Genomic DNA, 27,094 nt, shown 5'->3' on the forward strand with positions numbered 1-27,094 from the left:
AAACAGTCAGGGATAGGTAGGTGGTTCAGTGGTTAGATCACTTGCTCCCCCTGTGAGAAAGCTGCAGGTTCGAGTCCTGGCACCAGGAACAAAATTAATGGAGTAAAAATCCCTGGTTTGCCACTGGGCTGCCCAAACTATGCAGAGCTTAGCTATGTTCTCTTCCCTCCATTGTGCTGTCTTCCTTGGATTCATCATCTTTCAACTTCTTCCTCTTCCTCAATTTCTCTCTTCACACCTGAAAATGCTCCCCCTCAAATCTACAAAGGGTCAAGAAAACTGTGCGGGCCCGGAGAGATAGCACAGTGGCGTTTGCCTTGCAAGCAGCTGATCCAGGACCAAAGGTGGTTGGTTCAAATCCCGGTGTCCCATATGGTCCCCTGTGCCTACCAGGAGCTATTTCTGAGCAGACAGCCAGGAGTAACCCCTGAGCACCGCCGGGTGTGGCCCAAAAACAAAAACAAAACAAAACAAAAACAAAAAAGAAAACTGTGCATGCTGAGTTTTCCTTGCAGCCTGAACTTAGAATCCCTTCTAGGAGGTGTATATCAAAAGCAACACTTTTATGCTTGGGCCAGAGTGATAGGATAGAATGAAGGACACTTCTCTTGCACGTGGCTGACCTAGGTTTGATCCCTGGCATCACAAAGGGTCTCCCAAACCCTACCAGATGTGATTCCTGAGTTCAGAGTCAAGAGTAACCCCTTGAGTAACCCAACAGGTGTGGCCCCCAAACCTAAATAAATACAATAAAATTGGGGTGAAAGAAAGAATTTCATCTCAATGCAAAGGAGGAGCAAACAAGAAAACAATGGGGGACAGGAAGATAAAAAAAAGTCAGACCAGACCATGAAGTGGCCTGTGAGGGAAAAAAAGGGGTCCTTGAGAATTTATGGACCATGACTGTTTTAATATCAATTTGGCAAAGAGAAATGATCTTAGAGAATGGAAGTGAGACCATATATAAGTCAGAGACACAGTCGAGTTGTTAATTTTTTGTTTCTTAGGGCCATCACTCCTAGCAGGGTTCAGGGACCTTATGAGATACTGGGGATTGAATCTGGCTTGGCAAATGCCTACCCACTGAACTATCTGGTCCCAGAATTGGTCTTACAAATTGAAACTAATGATTTATTGTTTTGTTTCTCCCTGAAATTTACCCTCCAAGGTTCTGACTACCTATGTCATATGTAAAAAAGTCATTCTTACATCTTTTTTTTTTTTTTTGGGTCACACCTGGTAGCACTCAGGAGTTACTCCTGGCTCTATGCTCAGAAATCGCTCCTGGCAGGCTCAGGGGACCATATGGGATGCCGGGATTCGAACCAATGTCGTTCTGCATGCAAGCCAAATGCCTTACCTCCATGCTAGCTCTCCGGCCCCATTCTTACATTTTTTTTTTTTTTTTGGTTTTTGGGCCACACCCGTTTGACGCTCAGGGGTTACTCCTGGCTATGTGCTCAGAAATCGCCCCTGGCTTGGGGGGACCATATGGGACGCCGGGGGATCGAACCGCGGTCCTTCCTTGGCTAGCGCTTGCAAGGCAGACACCTTACCTCCAGCGCCACCTACCCGGCCCCCCATTCTTACATTTTTAAAGTTGATATGCGGGAGTGAATTGCTTCTTAATACAAAGAATGAAGGAATAGAAGGGAAGAACAATAAATCAAAGGCTCTTATCATGCATGGAGGACACCAATGATGGTAGTGAGACACTTTAGGGCAGTAATAGAGGAGTGAGTGACGGAATGATCTTTTGCATGTTCACACACCCTCCTGTGAACTCAAAAAGAGAATCCCCCTGCTTCACGTTTCTGAGAATGGCATACAGACACAGAGATGTCATTCAGTTCTGAACATGCTAATGATCTACCTCTTTTCTCAACATTTCTGGGGGTCTCAAAGCAAGAGGAGCCAAAGAAATGGCTCCAGAAGGGTGACAATCATTTCCTATGAAATACCCAGGAAAGTTGTAAATGGGTTAGGGATTGATGCCCAAGAAACCTCTCTTTCATGCATAAGTGAGGGCTGTCAGGGAAGAAAGTGGAGTATTGGAGAGATTGTGTCTCTTGTGAAGGGACTTAAACTCAGGTCTTGCGGAGCCCTGAGTTGGAAGTCATGGTTCCATGTATTTTGTCATTGTGTTCACCTTTTCCTTCATATTTTTCTTCCTTGCTTCGTCCCTCGTATTTGCCTTTTGCTTATCTCATCTCTTAACCAGGCAGTTGTGGCAAGAAGACATGGAAGCTGACAACCAATCAGGAATCACAAACTTCATCCTTCTGGGACTTTCTGAAGACACGGAGCTCCAGCCTCTGCTTTTTGGCCTATTTCTCTACATGTACGTGGTCTGCGTTATCGGGAATGCGCTCATCGTCCTGGCCATTGTCTCAGACCCCCACCTCCACACGCCCATGTACTTCTTCCTCTCCAACTTGTCTCTCACAGACATTTGCTTCACCACCACCACTGTCCCCAAGATGCTGGCAAACCTGCAAACCCAGGATAGAAGCATTACGTACAATGGGTGCCTCACCCAGTTATTCTTCTTCAGTATCTTCGCAGCCCTGGATGACTTGCTCCTGACCATCATGGCCTATGACCGCTTCGTGGCCATCTGTCACCCTTTGCACTACATGGTCATCATGAGTCCCCGGCTCTGTGGCCTCCTGCTTCTGTGTTCTTGGTCCATTTGTCTGATCTACTCTTTCTTGCAAAGCTTGATGGTGCTAAGAGTCTCTTTCTGCAGAGACACGGAGATCCCCCACTTTTTCTGCGAACTGGCCCAGTTCCTCAAGCTGGCCTGTTCTGACATCCTCATCAATAACATCATTCAGTATTTCATTACTGTTCTACTGGGTATCATTCCCTTGATTGGCATCTTGTTTTCCTACACGAAGATCATTTCCTCTATCCTCGGCATTGCATCGGCCCAGGGTAAGTATAAGGCCTTCTCCACCTGCGGCTCTCACCTGTCTGTCATCTCTCTGTTTTATGGCACTGGCCTGGGTGTCTACCTAACCTCTGGAACAGCCCACCCCTCCAGAACGGGCTCAGTGGCATCGGTCATGTACACGGTGGTCACCCCCATGCTGAACCCCTTCATCTACAGCCTCAGAAACAGGGACATCAAGGGGGCCCTGCGGAGACTCTTCTGTAGAGGCGCTGATGTTCAGTGATAAGAGCAAGCTAGAGGACTAAGAAAAAGGGGCATGACCCGGAAGAGCTCATCATTTACACCTGGGGATAAGGACATGTGACCCGAAAGAGCTTGCCATTTACTTCTGGGTTGGGGAGCAACTTGCATCCTGAACCCAAGACACACTTGAAGCAACAACAGCTGCAGTACCAGAAGCCTCACTCTCTACTGAAGAAATGAAAAGGCCCAGCTGCCACGAATGTTCTTGAGATGCACCTATGTCAAAAATCCAGGGTTCTGCAAGCATGGAGGAAAGGTGGGTGGGAGGAAAAAATCAGCATGGGGCTGGAGTTGTGAAAGTAGGGGATAAGAATGGTGACATGTGCATGCAAGGTCCTGGTGCAACTTATTCATCTGGAGAGTGTGGGAGAGGTGCATGGTAGTGCTCATGGGACCATGTGGTACCCAGGACAGACCCCCAGGGCTCTTGTATGCAAAGCCAATGCCCTTTGTGGCCTCTCCCTGGTCTTATTGGTGCTTCTTTACCTACTCAATTCTGTCCCTTGCTCTTAGCCCTATATTTGTTCAGTAGTTCCCTTATGGAAACCATCATTGGGGGTGTCTCACTCTGATCTCCTTGACCCCATGATTTTACTTTATTTTGGGGGGAGGGTGTATGTCTCATAAGCTATACTGAGGACTTGGATAAGAAACCATTAGAATCTCTTTCTGAGAGTAGGGGGACATTGTTTCTTATACTCGGTGGGGCCCATGGGATCCTCTGTGGTGCCTGGAAACCTGGACTAACTGCGTGACTTATACACTGCTGTTCTATCTCTGCAGCCCCCTCCCCAAAACTATTATCATTTCTACTGTAAGGTCTGGTCTGGGCCAATTTCAGTAGCTAGAAATAAAAACTGAAAGCCAGAGGCAAGTTGCCTCCTTCCTGGTCCACTCAGGGACTTGTCTATGCCTAGTTTTTCCCAACTTAGGCTTCAGGGAACTTCACTGGCACTGGGGAAAAAGCAAGATCCTATTAAGCCTGTGTCTTCCTCCCACGAGCCTACCTTAGTGTCAGGCCATTGACAGTCATTGGTTCCCTCGAGATTCTGGAAGCACCCAAGTTCTTCAAATGTTACACATTAGAGCTGGCACCTCCTGAAGAGAGCCCAAGGGTTAAGATGACTTATGACTTGACTTTCTGGCACTACTAGGAATGGCACTGAAATGGAACCCCTCCCCAACTGTGTAAATGATAGGCCCTCAACAAAAAAAATATGGCTCGAAGTGGAGCATCTGACTTCCTTGCAATAGTCAGGTTTTGGGTTATCACCACCAGCGATGCAAAATAAATGTTTTGTTTTTGAAATACACCCAGTGGAGCTTGGGGGAACCAAGTGGGGTGATGAGATTAAACGTGAGTTGGCCTATGGAAGGCAACTGCCCTCCCTGCTATACTACCTTTTATGTTGGTTTTTGGGCCACACCCAGTGGCTATTCCTGCCTCTGCATTCAGGTTTCCTGGCTATCCTGTGTGTGTGTGTGTGTGTGTGTGTGTGTGTGTGTGTGTTACTTCTGGTTTGCACTCAGGAGTCACTTCTGGTGGGACCATATGGGTCACCGGGGTTAGAACCCATGTCAGCTCTGTCCAAGGCAGCTGGATTAAAAGAAAAAAAAAATACTATGTAAGTATACAGCAAAGATCTGGAAACAACTTACAAGTTTAGATTAATAAATACTTGGCCTGGAGATGGTGCAGGGGTAAAGATGCCTGCTTGCACACAGCTGGCCTACATCTCTAATGTTCCCCTAAGGACTTCTAAGATTGATCCCTGAGTGCAGAGAATCACTGGGTATGGCTCCAAAGCCCCTACTATTTTCCTTTAAAACTCAACAAGTAAATTATAATAGCAACAAATGCAACATATCACAGAATTCCCCTCTCTGAAGTCTGGGTGCAGTTCTGGTGCCTACCAGAGCTTACAGACCGCACCCGTCACCCACACAACGCTCCTCATTAAGAGCATCTGCAGAAACAGAACAAGCGGCCAAGCAGAAGTAGATTATTTTATTTCTCAGGTAACAGGAAAGTCTGGGAGAAGAGCGAATACGGAGATGCTGGCAGCCAGGGCTGTAGGGCAACTGTTGGCCCCTTCGTCTTTCCTCTCCTGGTCCAGGACCCGTATCCTTGGGAGAGGTGACAAGCTGGATCTTCAAACATCAGGGGTTTGGGGTTCCTCTGGGAGCAGAGGAGGGGAGGCAAGCAAAAAGCATGTAGGAGAAAGAGCTTTTTTATTTGGTGCTTGTTCCCAAGAGCTTCTACATGGCCCAGGCAGACACGCCTGCTTGTCACTGGCCAGGTCGTGGAGACTAAGGGCTGTGAGGACACTTGTAAGCTACTTTGTAGAAAGAAGGACCCCTGGGGTCCGCAGGGGTGGTTTCTTGTCTTGCATGTGTGAAGTTGTGGATTTGATCCCTGGCATCACACATGCACGCACACACACACACCAAATTAAGTTAAAAAAAAAAAAAAGCCTACTAGACAAAATTCTAGATTTTTTTTCTGGCTTGGAAGACATGAGGAAATCATGGCCCTGGGGTGGGAGAAGAGGCTGAAAGAGCGAGAAGGCAGTGCCTGGCCCCTCACTTTTTCTGGACATGCTCTCGGGAGTTGGATCCCAGAAGTGTCCACAAGGCCACAGCACAGTGGGAGGGCGTTTGCCTTGCACACAGTCAATCCAGGCTCACTCTCCTGCATCCCATTCGGTCCCCTGAGCACCGCCAGGAGTGATTCCTGAGCGCAGAGCTAGGACCCCTGAGCACTGCTGGACATGACCCAAAAACTGATCACGTGACGCAGGGAGGATTAGTGTGAACCCTTCTACTTCCCAGGCCTGGCAATACTGAGGGGACAAGAACTATGGCCATGGTAGGCTCCCCAGAACCAACTTCTGTTGACGGCCCTCTTGGGGCCTCCCAGACCACCAAGGCCTCAGAGTTCTCAGAGGACAACGGGCACTTCCTATGACACAGGGGAGTGCAGGGAGGGGCAAAGTCCTCGATTTCAGGACAGTCCTAGGGGGTGTCGGGAGGGGGAGGCACATCCTTCTTTGCGGCTAGGGCCTCCTACTCCTTGAGCAGGGCTCGACAGCACCCTTCCCTCACTGCAGGCTGGAACCTCCAAGTGTCCAGGCATTGTGAAATATTCCCTGGGAAGGGAAGTCGAGACCCTCCCCATATCTTTGGAACGTCAGGGGGGCGGTGAGAACTGGTTCTGGCTTTAGGGCCTCCTCACCAACCCCACAGGGCTATGCTGTCTCCCTCAAAATTAAACTCTCGCCACTTCTTCCTCGTTTGTCAGGGACAGAAACAGAGGTTTGCGGGGAACCCTGGGGCACGATGCTCCCTCATTCCTGCAATGCAAACTTGGAACTTTCCTTACAAGGACCTGAGGGGAGGCCCGGACAGATAGTCCCACTGCAGAGCCTGTCTGGCCTTGAAAGTGCTAAGGGAGCGCAGGGTGTGTTGCTTCAACCTGGAAGGCCCAAAGCGGGCTCCCCTCTTCCGGCTTCCCCCTCGTCTGTTTAGAGCTGAAGCTCCACTTGCAGCTTTACCCCACCAGGTGCACATTTTCTTCCTGGGTGCGGAGGATCCTCCATCCTCCAGATGTGGCACCTCCAGAAGAATATTCTTGTGTGATTTGGGGATCAAACTGGGGGCCCAACCAGAGGGGGGGGCCACATCCCCATTCCTTCTCCTCCAAACAGGAGGGACAAAGCCTGTGTCGGCGCCTTTTGCCCCACACGGGGTCGGGCGTGGGGCCACGTCTGTGTCCGCCTGCGGCTTCACTGCAGCCGCTTCCACGACGGGGCGGCATAGAGCTTCTCCCCGCGGTGGGTCTTGACGTGGCTGCGCAGGGACGAGTGGTCGCTGAAGGCCTTGCCGCAGGCCGGGCAGGCGTAGGGCTTCTCGCCGGTGTGGATGCGCCGGTGCACCGTGAGGTTGGAGCCGATGCTGAAGGCCTTGCCGCAGTGCTCGCAGGCGTAGGGCTTCTCGCCCGTGTGGCTGCGCATGTGGGTCTTGAGCGTGGACTGGTTGCGGAAGGCCTTGCCGCACTGGCGGCACTCCACGCGGGGCTTGGCCTGGTGGGCGCTCATGTGGCGCCGGCGGGCCAGGTAGTCGCCGAAGACCTGGCCGCAGGCCGCGCACTCGTAGCGCCGCTCCTGGCTGTGGATCTTGCGGTGGGCCGTGAGGTTGGAGCTGGCGCCGAAGGCCTTGCCGCACAGCTCGCAGGCGTAGGGCTTCTCGCCCGTGTGCGAGTTCATGTGCGTCTTGAGCACCGACTGGTTGCGGAAGGCCTTGCCGCACTGGCGGCACTCGACGGGCCGTTTGACGGCGTGCACCCGCATGTGGCGCCGCCGGGCCCGCGGGTCCCCGAAGGCCTTGCCGCAGTCGCGGCAGGCGTAGGTCTTGGGCGCCGCGTGGTGCTTGCGGTGCAGGTTGAAGTTGGACTTCCAGCGGAACGACTGGCCGCACTGGGCGCAGGCGTAGGGCTTCTCGCCCGTGTGGTTGCGCACGTGCTCCTTGAGGTGCGACGGGTGCTGGAAGGCCTTGCCGCAGTCGCGGCAGGCGTAGGGCCGCTCGCCCGTGTGGCTGCGCCGGTGGGCGATGAGGTGGCAGCTGCGGCCGTAGGCCTTGCCGCACTCGTCGCACTTGTAGGGCCGCTCGCCCGTGTGCACGCGCGTGTGGATGCGCAGGGACGAGAGCGTGCGGAAGGCCCGGGCGCACTGGGCGCAGGCGAAGGGCTTCTCGGCCAGGTGGGTGCGCGCGTGGCTGCGCAGGGCCGACGGGTCGTTGAAGGCCTTGCCGCAGGCCCCGCAGCCGTAGGGCTTCTCGCCCGTGTGGATGCGGCGGTGGCGCGTGAGGGAGGCGCTGGTGGTGAAGGCCTTCTGGCACTGGTGGCACTCGTGCATCTTACGCGTCCCAGGCTTGGGGGCCGGCCCCCGGCGCTTGGCCGCTGGCACCGCCGGGTGGGGTTGGGTGCCGAAAGCCTCCAGCAGGTGGGCGTATTCTGGGGGTAGGTCCCCCATATCTGCTCTGTCCTGCAGGGGGGAAGGGGAGAGAAATGAGGGGGTGCTGGTGAGAGTCATTCCTGCAGGGACGGACACAGGCTGGCAGTCCCCTGATCCCCCACGGCCGGTAAGCATCCCCTCCCCCCCATTCTGCAAATACCCAGCTCCTGCCAAGTCCTTGTACAAAGCTTTCGGGGTGCAGTTTAACTGTGATAACAGAACTGAGCCATGGCCAGAGAGAGTTAAGAACATGGCAAGGAAGGCGCTTGACTTGAGCTCAATCACAGGTTTCCTGCCACCCACCCTCCCCCAAATCTCTACGAAGACTGAGTCCTGTGCCTAGAGCCAGGAAAAAGTCTTGAGCACTGGTAGATGTGCTCCCCAACCAATTAACTCTTGGGCACTGTTCGGTGTGCTCCCCAACCGACCGACCGACCAACCAACCGAACAACCTGTAAACTCAACAAAACAAACAAGAGAAAATCTAAATTGAGCCCCGACACTCCACATCAGGTGTCAGAGGAGTGACTTGGCAAAGCGGATCAAGGTCAGCATCATCCAGGAGGCGGCCACCACCCCTGTTCTGAAGCTGGAACCCCACCCCAAATCTACTGTTACACAAGTTCTGGAATCATCCCCATGAAATCTTACCTCAACCGCGCTGCCGGATGTCTCCTTCCCGAAGATATCTTCCATGAGCAGGGCCCACCGGGACTTGGAGGGCTTCGCCCAGTCTGAAACAGATACGGAAAAATACTTAACTCTCCAGAAAATGGAGAAGAGGGGGGTGAAGATTGGGACAAAGTAGGGGTGAGGGGAGGGAAAAAAATCTCTGGGCAGAGCCTGACTCAGTGGATCAGAAAAGCTGAGGAGTGGGCATAAGTCACCGAGCAGTAAAAGACAGAAAGATAATTGTTTGCTGTGTGGGACAGGCAGCAATGATAAGGACAGACAGTTACATCAATTCACCCAGAAAGGAGTCAACGAACCTGGAAGGGATTCAATTCACCCGGAAAGGATTCAGTTAACCCAAGAGGGATTCTTCAAACCAGGCTGCTAAGACCAAAGATGGTTCAGGGAAATCAGGGAAAGTCACATTTCTTGAGCAAGAAACAGGGGCACCAGACATGGGCAAAGCAGAGGTAATGACCATCCCCTTTCTGTGATTGATGTGCCTACTCTGTGGTGGGCCCCCCCAAGCTCTACCCCCCACTTACTGGGGGAGGACCTTACCTGGACAGGTGCCAGGCTGAGCCCCCTGCTCCATAGGTTTTGGCTCCTCCTCCTGCTCCAGGTGCGAGATGAGGCTAGGCTTGCCCATGTGGTACCCTACTCCGGGGAGAAGAGATGGGAAAGAGGGCTCAGTGCAAGACAATGGTGTTCAGAAATCTCCCTTGGTGGGGTTTGGGGGACCCGACGAGATCCCAGGAAGCTCAGAGCTGACACAGACCATCCTGGAATTAATACATGAAAACCAAAGACCCAAATGTCCCCAGGGATGAATGTTGCTCTGGCCTGCTCATGACTGTCTTCCAACACCCCCTCTCCCCCCCATTTCTGGACTATAGCACCAAGTGGCATGTGAGGACTGGATGGGGTGCCGGGCCAGCCTTACCCACAGAGGCCAGGTTGCTGTAGTTCTCCAACATCACGTCCTTGTATAGCTTCCTCTGGGATGAATCGAGCAAGGGCCATTCCTTGTCACTGAAGTCCACAGCCACATCCTGGAAAGTCAGGGCTCCCTGGGAGGGCAGACAGCAGCGAGGGCAGTGAGCGTGCATTCTGCATGTGATGCTGAGGCTAGGGGAGGACGGCCAAGAAACTCTGGAGCTGGCATAGAGGAGGCTGTGTTATTTTGAACTTCACTGCAGAATGCAGTCCTCTGGGGGTGGCCCATCAATCCCTCACTCTTCCAGATTACCAACATGACTCAACTATGGGCCTGAGTCTGGCTTCCACTGCTGGGCCGGCTGAACATTTTCTGCTGCATTTTGCAAGAAGCAGCTAGTCCTGGAATCTTTAGACAAATTTCCCTGACCTGGGAACACTTGTGGGCTCTGATAAGACCCGGGGGAGGGGAAGGAAGGTTTCTCAGCTCAGGTGTGATATAGGGGCGTAGTGCACCTGGGAGCCAATACTGGCTGGTCTTGGGGACTCCGGGTCACCATGGGCAAACTGGTCCCCATCCAGGCGACAGGAAAGGTCTCTGGGCGGAAGTAGAATTTCTGATTCCCGGACATTCTCGCTGGGCAGAGCTGCAGGAGAGAAGATCCAGGAGACATAGATGCTGAGTTTGGGGCTCCCTTATCCATTAGGAGTGTGGGCCTCATGCTGTGCATGGTGCCCCATTTCTTTCCATCTCTCTCTCATGGGCATACCCATGAGAAGAAGAAAGAAAGAAACATGGTGATGCCATAATGGAAATAAAAAAACCTCTACTCTGAGTGATGGATCCGGGAGCTTTGAGCCCAGGTTTATGGTCCAGGGCAAAGGAGAGTGTTCCTTCTGCCACACCCCCATACCAGTTACTTGATACACAGCAACCCCAACCCCACTTTGCCCATCCATCCATCCATCCATCCATCCATCCATCCATCCATCCATCCATCCATCCATTTATCCCTGCCAGGCCCCTCCTTCACCACTCTGTAGGCCCCATACCATGTAGTGTTCCCCTAGACTAGCACTTACCCATCGGGGGTGACAGACTCAGTGCTGCCATCATGAGGGCCCCAGGGCTCAGACGTGTGTGCTGGTACCAGACCCTCCTGAGACGGTGTCACGTTGACACCTGTGACGTAGAAGACAGAAACTGTGACATCATTGGCCAGTGCCCTGTCTCCTGCCAGCAAAGAAAATCGGAACCTTTGTGGGGTCATTCCTTAAACCAATGGGACAGACACAGACCTACCAGCTGCCTGACCCCTGAGCTCTAAAACATCCAGTGAAATAAAGGAGCAAAGTGGATCACCAAACCAAGGCACTACCCAAGAACTGGCAGGCATGGTCTTTAAGGCATGCACAAAACTAACACCCTAAAAAAAAAAGCCAACCAGTCCCATGGGGGAAAAAATTGGGGCTGGAGCCATAGGCCAGTGGGGAAGGCATCTGCCTTGCATGTGCATGATCTGGAGTCACCTCAGCACTCCTACCTGAGCAGAGAGGCAGGAATCAGCTCACAGTACAGCCAGATGTGGCACCCCTCCCCAAACCCAAAAATAAGAGAAGGGGAGAAGAACTGAACAGTCAAGGAAAACAGGCAACGGGAGACTAGATAGTTGGGAAAATTCCTTTTTGCTTCTTGGTGGCAAAACACAAATCAGAACAATGTAGTTTCCATCAGCTCTCACTAGTCAAGGGGACACAAGTTGAAGAATAGATGTTAGGTGCTGGCCTGGATGTGGGGAAAAAGGGGATCCCAGCACACACAGCTGGCATGGCTGTCGTTTATTTGTTCGGCTGCTACAGGAGAGTTTGGACGGAGCTGCCAAAACTAGAGTGTGTGCGTGGTAGCGAGCAATTCCGCTCGTTGGCAGCGACCCGGAGCTCACAAACAAATGCTACTCTGGAAAGACAGCTGTGCTCCGGCCTTGTCTGCAGCGCTATTCATGACAGCTGAGCCCTGGAACCAACCCAAGTGGCCTGGAAGAGATGAGCAGACAAAGAAAGGCTGGTGGGGCATGCCATGCACAAGGGGAAACTTTTTCTCTTAAATGAATAGAGGTGACATCAGGCACTGCACTGCCTGGGGATGGAATGAGGGTGATCAACAGGCCCAGGGGAGACAGAGGATGAACCTCAGATGTGGGACCTAAAGAGGCACAGCCAGAGAAGTAACAACAGGGCCATTGGTGGAGGGAAACAGGTACCCACCGGTGGATATGGAGCTGGAACACCCCATGCGGGAAGCCTGATCATTCATAGTATTGAAAATCATAGCTTCTTAATACAAGAGGTGGAGGGTTACAAGAAAAAATAATAAAATCTGTTAAAAACCTTCAACTGATGTGGGAAAACTCCAACTAGGAAAAAAGGGACTCCCTTCCATTAAAAAATATTATCTTGGGGCCGGAGCTGTAGCGCAGGCAGTAGGGCATTTGCCTTGCATGCACTGACCTAGGACAGACCGCACTTGGATCTCCTGGCGTCTCATATGGTCCCCCAAGCCAGGAGTGATTTTTGAGCGCAGAGCCTGGAGTAATCCCTAAGTGTCATTGGGTGTGGCCCCAAACCCCACACTGCCCAAAAAATATTTTTAAAAAAGTCATTATTATAGGAGCAAGAATAGTGCAAGGCTCTTGCCTTGTAGGCAGCTGACCAGAGTTTGATCCCTGCTGTTTCCTGGAGCACTGTCAAGAGTGACCCCTAAGTATTGACGGGTGTGGGCCTCCCTGATCCCCCCCACCATCACTGTCATTAATCATCCAGCAAATGTGAAAAATCAATTCTCCTGAAGAAGAGAACTGCTTACAATCCAACCTTCATTCCACATTCCCTGAAGTCTCTGACCCTTTCAGCAATAATAATAATAATAATAATAATTATTATTATTATTAATAAAATATCTGCACACAGCAAAAGTAAAATAAAACAAAATAATTCATACATTCTATACAGAAAAAGGTCCGAGGCCTCACCTCCGAAACGAGGTAGGAAACTTGAAAGAGGAGTCACGCCCACTTTTGAGCAAAGTTACAGGATCAAGATGCAATTTTTTTTTTTTTTTTTGGTTTTTGTTGTTTTTGGGCCACACCCATTTGATGCTCAGGAGTTACTCCTGGCTATGTGCTCAGAAATCGCCCCTGGCTTGGGGGGACCATATGGGACGCTGGGGGATCGAACCGCGATCCTTCCTTGGCTAGCGCTTGCAAGGCAGGCACCTTACCTCCAGCGCCACCTACCCGGCCCCGCAATTTTTTTTTTTTAAACCAAAGCACCGGGCAGAAACACGAAACTTCGAAGTGGCCCCCAAAGCAAAGTTTCTATCTAGGACTAAAACGAACATTAAATCCTCTATTCCTCTATTAATTTGGTGGCGCTAGGGCAGTTCTTTCTAAATCCTTCTCAAAAGGCATTCATTTATTCAAGGGGAGATGGTGATGCGTGTCAACCTCACCCCAATCTGTTGCTAAGCAGTAACACCCTAAAACCAATATTCTCAGAATTCATACCTAGAGACAAATTCAACTTGGGGGGGGGAATAAAAACACAAATTAAAAAAAAACATAAATGGGAAAACCCACAAGGCAGAACTTGGTTGCAAACAACTTTTTTTTTGTTTTGCACCAACCAGATGGTCAGTACATACTAGCTCATTTAATGCTAGCTCCTGGGGGAGCCTTTGGGAAGAACCCCAAAACTCCAGGTGGGATTTTGTCTTTATCCCCCAGCTCTCAGGAACTGCCCTTGGTCCCCAAGGCCAGTGCTGGGTCCCCACTTGCACGCTCTGCTGCACCAGGACCCATCAAGGTCCTGCAGCCCCATCAGGGTCCTGCAGCCCCATCACTTGGGTCCACCTTGGGGTCCTCCAGAAAGTGGGGTGCAGGGTAGCAAGCGGGGCTTACTCGACTGGCAGCAGGATCGGCAGGCTCCAGGGCGAGGAGAACTTCACAGGACCGTCTCCCCGGCTCTGCGGGCCTGCGGGGTGCCCCCCAGTTCGGACCCAGCCGGGTGGGCTTTGCCTTGGTCCATATGGTTGGAGGAGCCGCCGCAGTGGCCTCCCAAGAGCAATGGCTTCCGCTTCACTTCCGCCTTCCAGATGTCGCGAGACTGCAAGAGTCGCCGCTTACCCGGATGTTCAGGCCGCGAGGAATTCTGGGAAATGTAGTCCTAGCGGTGAGATGGGGGCGTGGCCACGTTAGACTCTAAAAGGCCCGGCCTGGTGGGGAAGGAGGCCAAGGGGCAGAATAATACTCCCATGTCTGCTTCTTTGGAGTGGCTCAGCCTTACTTAGGTCCAGATTGGGGGAGAAATGTAGGTGTTTATTTTTTTAAGCAACATTCAGTTTAGGATGCAGTATTAGGATATGGTATTAGTAACATAGATTAATTAGAATTAAAGCAATAATAAATATTAGACCCACATTTGTTCACCTGGGGAGGGCATTTGTTTGCATGGCACGCCGTCGACCCTGGCTTGATCCCCAGCATCTCATAGGATGCCTTGCCTCCTCCCCTCCACGACTGATTCTTGAATTCAGGGCCAGGAGTAAACCCCTGAGCACCGGCGTGTGTGGCCCCTACACAAACAAACACCTTCCAAATTTGTTCACCTTGTAGCATCAAATGGGAATCCTTTCCAAACCTCCACTCTGTCTCCCACTCATGTGACACACATGTTCTCTCTAGCACAAACGTTAGTCCCAGCCCTTGTTTTCTGTGCTCTCGATAGTTCTCTGTCCCACACAAACAGAAAGAGAACAAGTAAGGAGACTTGTTTTATTCGGGTTATTGCAATAGTGTAGACACCCCAGAGTGTACAGATGAGGAAAAGTATTTGAAATCAGGCATTCCAGAATACAAAAACCACTATACATATATTGTACACATGTATGCAAAAACTATGGGGGGGGGTGAGGGTGCGTCGGTGGGGGAATTCCCTGTATTTTTTCTCTTTTTTTGAGAATACAGGTTAAGTGAGACTTTTGCTGGGCCCCTTAAGCTTGGCAGACATTTTGGGGCTTCCCCGGGCTTGCATCAACCTGGGAACTTTGATCTTCCCTGGCATTCATCCCCTGACGGCTTGCCTCGGCTGAGGTGAGTGTTTGGGGGCCGGAGTTGCGGATAAAGCTGACTCTGCTGGCCCCCGTAAGCCCACCTATAAGGGGTAGAAGCAGAGGCACTCCACCTAGCCAATGAGTACCACCACAACACGTAGAAAAACCCACAGCGTAAGTGTCACAATGGGGAGACTACGCAGACCAACTTCAACCATAGAGAATGAAGATGGAAACTCTGATGACCCAACAATGGCCAACTACCTAAGCAGTCTTTCAGAAATGGAGTTTAGGGAAGAAATATGGAGGTTGCTCACAGAAATCAAAGAAAGTATAAATCAGAACACTAATAAATATCAAGAGAATTTGAAGATAGAAATCAGAAAACTCCAAACTGAAATATCAGGTCAGATAACAGGTCTGAAAAACTCAGTAGACGAATTGAAGAACATAATGGATGAGCTTTCCAACAGGTTAAAAACAGCTGAGGATAGAATTAGTGCTTTAGAAGACGAGATGCATAACAACTTTACACAGCAGAAGAGATTGGAAAAAAGCCTTAAATCAAAGGATCAGACAATGGAAAGTTACTCAAAGAATATGAGAATACAGGTAAAGTTTACTATGGTCCTTTGCCCGTTCTCTAGCCCTATTGCAGGCACAGTTGTGACCATTTCTTCAATTCAATAGTTTTCAGCTGGGAAATGAAGCTGGCCAGACTGGGGCTAAGTTTGGGCAGGGAGATGCTGCCACCCAGTGGTCGACTCTGGGACTGCAGCTGCGCGAGACCCAGGAATGTGGTCTCAGGCTGCAAATAGCAGGTGAGTGTTTTTTACGTCTCCTAGATATCATTTAGATATTTCAGATATTTTGATCCAGCCTCAAATCTCCTGCTTCTCGGAGGGGAGGTGGTAGTGATTTTTGTTTCTTTGTTATCATTTCCCTAATGCCCCACTCTCATCCCCCAAAGTTTGGATCCGGGATGGTGGAGCTGCGGTCCCAGAATCGACCACTGGATGGCAGCATCTCCCTACCCAACCTTAGTCCCAGCCTGGCCAGCTTTATTCTCCAGCAGAAAAATATTGAATCGATGTATTGGTTGCAACTATGCTTCCAAAAGTGGTAGAGAAAGACCAGGGGGGCATTATTGAACTTTACTTGTGATCTGGGAAAAATAGAACAGGGAATTTGTCCACCTACGCGCCTGATCACCTCAATGCCTTTTTTTTTTTTTTTTTTGCATTGTGTATTCTGGGAATTCCTTGACTTCAATTAACCCCAAATAAAGTGTGTCTCATTGCTTGCTCTTTTCCTGCTTGTCTTGGACAGAGAAATATTGAGAGCACAGAAAACGAGAGTTGGGGTTGCAGCTCATGCTAGAGAGAACATGTGAGCAAAGGAGAGGGGGAGGTTTGAAAAGGATTTGCTTTTGATGCTGCAGGCGGGACAAGTTTGGGGTTAGCTTTGTGGCCACATGCTTCGAGGATGTGTAAACACTACCAACCTGAGACTTTTCTTTAGCCTCCACTTCTGGAGTATTTTATTTTATTTTAGATTGAAAAATTATTTTATTTAAACCGTGGTTTACAAAGTTGTTCATAATATAGTTTTTTTCCCTCACAGTGACAAAGTTGTTCCTGATTGAATCTCAGTCATACAATATCCAACACCCTTCATCAGTTCACATTTCTTTTCTTTCTTTCTTTCTTTCTTTCTTTCTTTCTTTCTTTCTTTCTTTCTTTCTTTCTTTCTTTCTTTCTTTCTTTCTTTCTTTCTTTCTTTCTTTCTTTCTTTCTTTCTTTCTTTCTTTCTTTCTTTCTTTCTTTCTTTCTTTCTTTCTTTCTTTCTTTCTTTTCTTTCTTTCTTTCTTTCTTTCTTTCTTTCTTTCTTTCTTTCTTTCTTTCTTTCTTTCTTTCTTTCTTTCTTTCTTTCTTTCTTTCTTTCTTTCTTTCTTTCTTTCTTTCTTTCTTTCTTTCTTTCTTTTGGCCAAACCTAGTGATACTCAGGGGTGACTCCTGGCTATGTGCTCAGAAATCACTCCTGGCTTGGGGGACCATATGGGATGCCCGGAGATCAAACCGCAGTCCATCCTAGGTTAGCCATGTGCAAGGCAAGTGCCCTACCACTGCACCACTACTTGGGCCCCTATCAGTTCACATTTCTTGCCACCAATGTCCCCAGTTACCATCCCACTCTGTTCACTTACCCTGCCTGCCTCTGGGGCAAATGTTTTTCTTCTCTCTCTTTCTCTCTCTTCCTTCACCCACCCCCTTTAGACACTATCTGTGCTTTGCAATATTGTTACTTAAGGGGTATTATGCCCATCTCTTTATCTCCTTTCAGCACCCAGTTCTCATCTAGAGAGATCATTCCCAACTATCATTGTCATAGGGGTTCCTTCTCTGCCCTCACTGTCCTCCCCTGCTTTTTGTGACAAGCTCTCTCCCAAGGACCTGTCCTCTTGGTCCTCATCTCTATTGTCTTTGCCAACTCTATTGTCTCTGGATATTATTACTATTTCTGGGGGTATCAAAGGAGCCAGCCCAGAAGAGATTAGGCGATTCAGTGAGAAACAAGGGGGGGGGAACTGAGGCACCCTTTTCCAGCGTGATTTGCCAGATGTTCATACTAATGTCATGGGCTTATATTGTTCCAGCATCACTCTACCTCTGTCCTTAGGTCCTGAGCACCCAGGAGTGAGCATTCTTGGGGAGGAAAGAAAAGGAGCAAGGTGAGAAGCAAGTCGAGAGTCCAACCTTATCATCTCTCCAGAATGTTCCTTCACTCTGAGCACTAATTCCTGAAGGATCAGAACTGGGTGATAGGGGAGGGAGAGACAAGGTTAATACCCCACATTGGGCTAATAAACGGCTTTGGAAATTGAAGCACAGGGGTCAGAGCCTGCAACAGAGCTCTGGGCAACAGAGGTGCATCTTCATCTCTTCCCTGGCACTGTCCATGGCATGCTGGATACGGGGGTCTTTATTTAGTGTGTCTAGCCACCCTGAGAACACAAGCGTCATTCTCCATGCCTGTCCTTGAGCTGTGGAGGGTGGGGAGGGAAAGGGAATGAAACTTGAAGACCCCCCAGAAGACCCTGGGAAGAGTGTGAGAGATTGAACCATTGCTTTTTTGGGGGGGGTGAATATACCCGAAATACAGCAGAAAGGAAGAACATTTGTCTTGCATGCAGCTGACTTGAGTTCAATTCTTGGCATCCCATAGAGTCCCCAAGACCTGCCAGTAGAACTTCCCCAAATAGGTTTTTTTTTTTTGGTTTTCTGGGGGGCCACACCCGGTGACGCTCAGGGGTTAGTCCTGGTTATGCTCAGAAATCGTTCCTGGCTTGGGGGTCCATATGATGTTACATATGAAAGCATTTCCATAAGATTTAAACGAGACCCAGCAATATGGGACGCCAAGGCATCAAACCACAGTTTGTCCTAGTTTAGCACGTGCAAGGCAAATGCCCTACTGCTGGCACCACTGCTCTGCCCCCCCAAAATAGGTTTTGACTTTTATTTTTATTGGGGTGTATAAATTGCTCTCAGAATTAAGCTCAGCTCTGCTTACTATGTTCACCTCTATTCTGATCATTTTTGTGTGTGTATTTTTGGGGCCACACCTGGTGGTGCTCAGGAATGACTCCTGGCTATGTGCTCAGAAATTGCTCCTGGCTTAGGGGACCATATGGGATGCCAGGAGATCGAATCTGGAGTCAGCCGTGTGCAAGGCAAATGCCCTATTGCCGGCGCTATCACTTCGGCCCCTAGTTTTGATCATTTTTTTTTTTGCCTTAGTAGAAACCATCCTGGAATGAGAGTAGGGTATTTTCTAGTATTTTATTCCTATTTTTTTTAAAAAAAATAATTGTGATATACAGAGTTCTTCGTAGTTGAATTTCAGATATACAACGAATCAAGGCCCTTCCCACCACCAATGGCCCGGAGTGCATCCTATACTACCACTCTTTGCCCCTTAGCCTGCCAGTATAACAGGCCCCTTTAAGTTTAGATTGTTAAAGTTTAGGTCCCTTGATTCAATTATTGTTAACTTTGGCTTGGATATTTAATTTTGTCCTTATTTATTTTCCCACCATTTTTTTTTACCTATTTTTGGGAAAAAAATTTTGGAAGTAAAAACAGGTTTTATTATTATTATTATTATTATTATTATTATTATTATTATTATTATTATTATTATTATTATTATTTGGAGGTTCTGAGGAAGAATATGGGTTTCTCCAAAGGCAGAGAGACCCCCTGTAGTACACCCCCCAGGGTTGAAGCATGAACAACTGAACTGTCACATCATGAAATGATGCAGGTGCCATGGACATGGACTGACATACCTGTGCTGGCCACCTTGGTTAATGGTGATAAGGGTTATAGTGGTGGTTGTGCTGGTCTTGGTGGCCCAGAGAAGCTAAAATTGACCCTTTTCTTCCTGGTCTGTGATACTTTTATTTTATTATCTTACCCCGGTTTCTCTCTGAGGTCACTAGGGGTCTGGAAAGACTTCTTAAAATTTTTTATTTGGATTTTGGCACTCAAGGATTACTCCTGGCATGCTCTGGGGAGCATATATGATGCTAGGGATTGAACCTGGGATGGCTTCGTGCAAGGCAAATGTTCTACCCACTGTGCTATCTGGCCCATTGAAAGACTTTTTGACCTGCCACTACTCTCTATGGTAGGAGGGTGCTTGCCTTACAACCTGGGTTCAATCCCTAGCACCCCCAAAGGGTCTCCCAAGCTTCACTAGGAAGGATTCTTGAGCACAGAGCTATGAGTCAGCCCTGAACACAGCCATTAACAAAAATTAATAAGTTAGTGATCAAATCATGCAAATTGTAACACAATAGAGGTTAACTCCTAACCCTTTCTGGTTTGGTTGGCTTTTGTTATATCAGTTGTAGGGGGTTTTGTTTTGTTTTTATTTTATTTGTTTTGGGGGCCACTCCTGGCAGTGCTTAGGTATTACTCCTGGCTCTGTACTCAGGGGGTCATTCCTGGCAGTGTTTTGGGGGACCTGAAGGGATGCTAAGGATTGAGCCTTGGTTGGCAATGTGCAAGGCAAATGCCCTTCCCACTCTGATTGTAGGTTTGTGTTATTTGAATAAAAAAAAAAGTGACATCAAAAGTTGCATTCAGGAAATACCCCATTTTTGTTTTCTACCACACATCCTTCCCTGTGCAAGGTGCCCCCATTCCTCTCTCTTGATTCTCTTTCTTCTCTAGAAAATGCACCTCATTGCCTTGTGACCTCCCACCGTGGACATCAGCATCACCAGCTCCCCATAAAGCCCAGAAACAAAACCTCCTCTTCTCTTGGAAGTAACTATCCTCTTGGAAGTGATATCCTCAATCTTCAACCTCTTCAGCTCTTGCTGTCCATGTAAGTGGTCACAGTGATGATGGGCCTTCTCATTGTCCAATGTTTTATGGGCCCAAGCGATAGCACAGTGGTGAGGGCATTTGCCTTGCACGCAGCCCACCTGAATTCGATCCCTAACATTCCAAAGGGCCCCTTGAGCCTTCCAGGAGTATTTCTGAGCACAGAGCTAGAAGTAATCCCTGGGTGTGGCCCCCAAAGAAACAAAAAAAGAATGTCTGATTCTCTCTGTCTCTCCATCTCTCTCTGTCTCTCTCTCTCTATCTCTCTCTGTTTTTCTTTTGGCCACACCCAGTGATGCTCAGGGATTACTTTTGGCTATGCGCTAAGAAATTGCTCCTGGCTCTGGGGACCATATGGGACACTGGATTTCAAACCCAGGTTCGTCCTGGGTCAGCCATATGCAAGGCAAACACCCTACCACTGTGCTATTGTTCCAGCCTCAAATATCTGATTCTCAATGACAGTTGGAAATGATCCCTCTGGACAAGAACTGGGTGTTGAAAGGAGATCAAGTAATAGGCATGTTATCCCTTCAATAATAATATTGTAAACCATAGTTCCTAAAAGAAAATAAAGAGATAGAGATAAAGATAGAGAAGAAAAATGTCTGCCCAGAGGGAGACTGGGGGGGGGGGATGGTGGAAGGGAAACTGAGGACATTGCTGGTGGGAAATGTGTCCTAGTGAAGGGTGTTGGACATTGTATGACTGAAACTCGATCATGAACAATTTGTAATTGTGTAAAACAACTCTATGGTGAATAATCTTGTAACCACGGTGTCTTTTTTATGTTTGTTTGTTTTTGGTCCACACCCAGCGACACTCAGGGGTTACTCCTTGCTATGTGCTCAGAAATCGCTCCTGGCTCGGGGGACCATAAGGGATGCTGGGAATCAAACCCAGGTCTGTCCTTGGTCAGCCATGTGCAAGGCAAATGTCCTACCACTGTGATATTGCTCTGGCCCATAACCACAGTGTTTAAATAAAGTAATTAAAATAAAAGAATATTTTTGCACCCTCAAGTCCTTCCAAAAATAATGAGATAATACAACAGGTGAACTTGCTGTTGGTCTGAAGGTTGACTTGCTTCTTGGACAGTCATGTTATATGTATATATATATTTTTAAGCAAATTCTTGGGACAGAGCAACAGTACAATGAGAAGGGAGGGGTACAGCAGGGAAGGTATATCCCTTGTATGCAGCTAATCTGGGTTGTATCTCCAGCCTCCCATAAGGTCCTCTGAGCACTGCCAAGAGTGGTCCCTGAGTCTAGAGCCAGGAGGGACCCCTAAACATTGCTGGTTGTCACCCCCAAACCAAAACAAATAAAAATAAATGAAAATAGATTATGCACATCCATATGCTCAGGTTACATTGAGATCACCTGATAACATTCCCTGGAGAAACGACACAGTTGGGGTGTTCATCCTTGTAAAGAACTTAGCATGAATGTCACATCATGGAGGGAGAAAAGAAAAGAATGCCTGCTTGATACCCTAGGGTCATTGAATTTTCTTTTCCTAGACTCTGGATTTTTTATTTGTATCTCTGACTTGGTACCACCCTTGGGACCTCAGTGATAGATAATAAAAATTTTGGGTTAATGAGGAGCTTTGGAAATTGAACCTTAAGGGACACACAGGTTACAATCTGCCTGTGACCATCTGTTCAACCAGTTTCCCCATGAAATATAGTAGCTCACACATCCGCTTCCTCCTCCAGGCAGACCCCCATACTCAGAAGGCGGCATCTCCCTTGGACCTTTGCTGGACATGAGAGCCCATCTCAAGTGCAGGAGGTCAAGCCCTCAGCCTGTCTTGAAACCAGGTCACCTACGCTTCTTGGTTCATTCTTGTTCTCCGACAAGAGAAGGAAGATGCTATGAAGAAAGTTCACTCACTGGACCCTGGTACCCAAGTCCGTCCTGCTGGTTTCTGGTCCTTGTTCCCAGGGGTAACTTATTTCTGCCTCTTGGATTCATTCTGGTATATCCAGAATCTTTTCTTCCTGAGAAGGCATCTCTCTGCCTTTTCAAAAAACATACTGAAGTTGATCTTGAAAAAAATATTCTAGACATTTGCCTGTGGTTTTGTGATGCATGAGTTTGGGGCGTTGAATTCACTTCAGCTATTCTTTTTAAAATAGCATTTCATTCCTGGTTCTACCTTGGAATAATCTTAGTTTTTACTTGGCTCTGGGGAGTCTCTGGGGGGGGGGGTTCCGACATAATCTTTAGCAACACCTCTTGTATATGTTTATCTTTTTTTTTTTGGTGTGGTTTTTGTGTCACACCCGACAGTGCTCAGGGGTTACTCCTGGCTCCATGCTCAGAAATTCCTCCTGACAGGCTCAGGGGACCACATGGGACGCCGGGATTCGAACTGATGACCTTCTGCATGAAAGGCAAGCACCTTACGTCCATGCTATCTCTCCGGCCCCATATGTTTATCTTTTTAAAATGACAAGCCTGTCTCCATGATCAGAGAGGGATCATGGTCCCAAATGAAAGAAACAGTCGCCCCTCTCATCCTGGCAGGAATTAGCAATGACTAGTATCCTGCTGAATAGATTCCTTTTTATTATTTTTGTGAATATCGGAAAAACATATTTGCACGAATTCTCTTGAGACACTGAGCAGAAAGTTCCGAGCCACAAAACTCAGGAAAGACAATTCTGATTTCCATTCAGAATTAGAGCTCATTGTATTGTAACTCACATAAAGCAGTTCAAGTAGCCAGAACTCAGATTGATTTAAGCTGCAGGAATAACAAGTACTGTTTCTCTGAAAATAAGTAGTGTTTTATATTAATTTTTGCTCCCAAAGATGCAGTAGGCCTTATTTTCAGGTGATGTCTTATTTTTCCATGAAGGATACAGTACACATTTATTGTTAAATGAAAATAAAGAAAATTTATTACCTGAATCCAATATGATAGTTCGGTAGTTGTCAACACAAACCAGACAAACTGTGAGTCCTACAGTGACCAATTGGGGTGGTCCTAGCAAACAGTTTATGGTAAATTAATTTTCATTCTGAGACGGAGTCTAGGGGGACCTTATTTTTAGGGTTGTCTTATATTAGACCAAGAAGGAAACCTGTAAGTAGGTCTTGTTTTATTTTCAAGGAAATATGGTAGCAGGAACAAGCAGAACACAGGCTCTGGTGGCAAAGTAATGACCATTGCTTCTGCTCCTCTGTACATCTCTCTTCTGCTCTTGGTGATTTTTGTAACCAGTTGGAGAGCAATTTCAGTGAGTTTTGCTCACCTCACTTCCCTGTCACATAGACTCTGGAATATGGAAGCCAGAAATGTGTCTGAAATTTCAGGATTTCTCCTACTGGAAGTCACCCAAGACCCAGAGTTACAGCCCCTTGTCTTCCTCCTCTTTCTCTCCATCTACCTGGTCACCGTCCTGGGAAACTTGCTCATCATCCTGGCAGTCCTCACAGACCCTCACCTCCACCACCCCATGTACATCTTTCTCTGCAATCTGTCCTTCGTGGACATCTGTATAAGCACCACGACTCTCCCCAAGATGCTGCTGAACCTTCGAGATGATTCCCAGGCCATCAGCTACCCGGGTTGCCTCACGCAGCTCTTTTTCGTTCTGCTTTTTACCGGGCTGGAGAGCTTCCTGCTGTCAGGAATGGCCTATGACCGCTATGTGGCCATCTGCCACCCGCTGTGCTATGCGGCCATCATGAACTCTGGCTTCTGTCTGTTGGTCATTCTGTCCTCTCTGCTCCTGAGTCTAGCTGATGCTTTGCTTCACAGTCTTATGCTGCTGTCTTTGACCTTCTGTGCAACACCACAAATCCCCCTTTTCTTCTGTGAAGTGGTCCAGGTCATCAAGGTGGCCTGCTCGGATACGCTCCTCAACAACATTCTCATCTACTCGGCCATGTGTGTCTTCGGGGGCCTCCCACTGGGTGGCATCATATTCTCCTACACCCAGATTGTCTCCTCTGTTTTGAGAATCTCTTCGGCTGGTGGCAAGTCCAAGGCATTTTTGACCTGTGTGTCTCATCTCTCGGTGGTGACCTTGTTCTACGGGACAGGTTTGGGGGTGTACATCAGCTCCGCCATCACCAGCTCCCCCAGGAACACGGCTGTGGCTTCCACGGTGTACATGATGGTCCCCCAAATGCTGAACCCCTTCATCTACAGCCTGAGGAATAAGGATATGGTAGGGACTTTGAGACAGCTAAGCCGGAAGATACTCTTAGTTTCTCAGGATGTTGCTTAACTGATTGATCCTCTTTGCAAACTGGCTTCTTCTATGGCTGATTTATTCTTTTGACTTTGTTGGGTCTTGGGGGAGGCATACCTAGTGGTGCTAAGGGCTTATTCCTGGCTCTGCACTCAGGGACCACACCTGGCTGACCATATGAGATGCTAGGAATCTAATCTGGATTGACAATGTGCAAGGCTTAAACGCCCTTCCCACTGTTCTTTTGCTCTGGTTATCTTTCTGGCTGGTTCTTACGTGTTAGAGTCTTTTCAGACGTTTTTTTTGCAGTTGCAATTTAAATATCATACATATATATTTTATATAGGGAGACTTACTTTGTGGCTAATGAATGCTGGGGCTGGAAAACATTCCTGGGAACTGGATAAGATCATCTTCAGCTGCTCTGGACTATTCATGTGTGTCTCTTTGACTTTGTTTTCTCCCTGCTATGTTCCAATTCATCTTTTTATATTTATAGCATGTGAATTTTGCATTGAAGCCATGGGGCATTATAGGTAAAATAGCTATTTCCTGCCTCACTTCTCTCAGACCTGATTCATGCCCAGGAAGGGGCTATTGTCTGGGTGTTTAGGCTTGTGCAGGCTATCCCCTCCTTGTCACTGACTTGTCATACATTTTTGCTTTGGTAACATCAGACCTGGTGGTGCTCCATGACTGCTTTTGGCTCTGAAGTGCTGCTTCTCAGAGCTTCAGGCATGGCTCTGAGTGATGCTTGGGGAGCTAAGGGGTGCCAGGAAGGGAGCCCAGGGGTCCAGTTTGTGGAGAATGAGCTTCAGCTCTTTGAGCTCACTCCTTGGACCAATTATTTGGTCTTATTTCTTATTTTTTTGTTTTGTTTTTGAATCACACCCGGCAGTGCTCAGGGGTTACTCCTGGCTTTGCGCTCAGAATTTGCTCCTGGCAGGCTTGGGGGAACCATATAGGATGCTGGGGATTGAACTTGGGTCCATCCAGTGTTGGTTACATGCAAGACAATTGCCCTACCATTGTGCTATTACTCTGGCTCCCTATTTGGTCTTAGTCTCCTCCCTCCCTCCCTCTCACTCCTTCATTCCCTCCCTCTCTCCTTCCTTCCTTGCTTCCTTGCTTCCTTCCTTCCTTGCTTCCTTCCTTCCTTCCTTCCCTCCCTTCCTCCCTCCTTCCTTTCAACCATCAATCTATCCACCTATCCATCTATCATCCATCTATCCATCTATTATCTATCTCTTCATATCTCTACCTACCTATCCATCCATCCATCTCTCTTCTTATCTCTCTTTGTATATCTCTCCCTACCTACCTACCTATTATTTATTTATTTATTTTGGGTCACACCTGGCAGTGCTCAGGGGTTCCTCCTGGCTGTCTGCTCAGAAATAGCTCCTGGCAGGCACGGGGGACCATATGGGACACCGGGATTCGAACCAACCACCTTTGGTTCTGGATTGACTGCTTACAAAGCAAACCCCGCTGTGCTATCTCTCCGGGCCCCCTATTATTTATTTATTTATTTATTTATTTTTGGTTTTTGGGCCACACCCTGTGAGGCTCAGGGGTTACTCCTGGCTATGCGCTCAGAAGTTGCTCCTGGCTTCTTGGGGGACCATATGGGATGCCGGGGGATCGAACCGCGGTCCGTCCTAGGCTAGCGCAGGCAAGGCAGGCACCTTACCTCCAGCGCCACTGCCCGGCCCCCCTATTATTTATTTTAATGCCTATTACTTTTTGCTTATTTGAACAGAGGTTTGTCTTTGTTGCTTTTGATTGTGCTTGGGCCACATTTAACAATGCTCATGCATTACTCCAGGCTCTGCACCCAGGAATCCTTCCTGGTGGTGCTCAGGGGACCATATGCCAGGAATTAAACCTGGCTTAGATGCATATTAGCCACCCTACCTACTGTACTATATCTCTGGCCCTGTTTGAAGAGCTTTATTTTCACCTAAATTTATTTTATTTTGTCTGATATTAACTTTTTAAATTTCGTTTTTGGATCACACCTGGAAGTGCTCAAGTGATTACTCTTGGCTCAGTGCTCAGGAACTTTACTCCTGGAAGTTCTTGGGGTGGGAACTAGGGGAGATCTGAAGATTGAAGCTGGATCAAATGCATATAAGGCAATCACCCTACCTGCTTGTTGTCCTAACTCTGTGGCCCTGATATGAAGTATGTTATTAGTTTTTCCTGCAGTATATGTTTTTTATTTTCTTTAAATGGGGGTGTCCCAAGAAAAGCTTAGGAGAACTTCTTGAAGATTCCCGGCCATCCAGATTGGTGGTTGTAAGCAAGAACCTGGAAATGTGCTGTTTCCCTGACTCTGAGGTTTCAGGGGTCACCTGACCACGTGGACCCCCCACAACTGCTCCCATCCATGTGAGTGAATCACATGGTACCAGGAACCAAAGCAAGATTTGCTGTGAATAAACATGCCTCACCCACTGGATAATCTCTCTAGCCCCACATTTACTGAATATGGATGGTTGGTTATATAAAATGTGTATAAACAACATAGATATAAGATATGTAAAAATAAATATA

The 27,094-nt window shown here is 48.3% G+C and overlaps 3 protein-coding genes across 3 annotated transcripts; 2 read left to right on the top strand and 1 right to left on the bottom strand.

Moving 5' to 3' along the window:
* Positions 1–2,240: 2,240 nt before the first annotated feature.
* LOC126030136 (olfactory receptor 7C2-like) lies at positions 2,241–3,179 on the top strand. The gene has a single exon (XM_049788321.1). The coding sequence runs from the start codon at positions 2,241–2,243 to the stop codon at positions 3,177–3,179; it is 939 nt and encodes a 312-aa protein (XP_049644278.1).
* A 3,785-nt stretch (positions 3,180–6,964) lies between these two features.
* On the bottom strand, positions 6,965–11,065 carry ZNF317 (zinc finger protein 317). Its single transcript, XM_049787973.1, has 6 exons — positions 10,903–11,065; positions 10,336–10,466; positions 9,827–9,953; positions 9,445–9,540; positions 8,863–8,945; positions 6,965–8,241 (listed from the first exon to the last, which is right to left on the bottom strand). Exons 1-6 carry the CDS (start codon positions 10,934–10,936, stop codon positions 6,985–6,987), a joined length of 1,728 nt encoding a protein of 575 aa, XP_049643930.1. The 5' UTR covers positions 10,937–11,065; the 3' UTR covers positions 6,965–6,984.
* A 12,555-nt stretch (positions 11,066–23,620) lies between these two features.
* On the top strand, positions 23,621–24,571 carry LOC126030137 (olfactory receptor 7G2-like). The gene has a single exon (XM_049788322.1). The coding sequence runs from the start codon at positions 23,621–23,623 to the stop codon at positions 24,569–24,571; it is 951 nt and encodes a 316-aa protein (XP_049644279.1).
* The last annotated feature ends 2,523 nt before the right edge of the window (positions 24,572–27,094 follow it).

Source organism: Suncus etruscus, chromosome 15, assembly GCF_024139225.1.
Source record: "Suncus etruscus isolate mSunEtr1 chromosome 15, mSunEtr1.pri.cur, whole genome shotgun sequence".
NCBI classification, from domain to species: Eukaryota; Metazoa; Chordata; class Mammalia; order Eulipotyphla; family Soricidae; genus Suncus; species Suncus etruscus.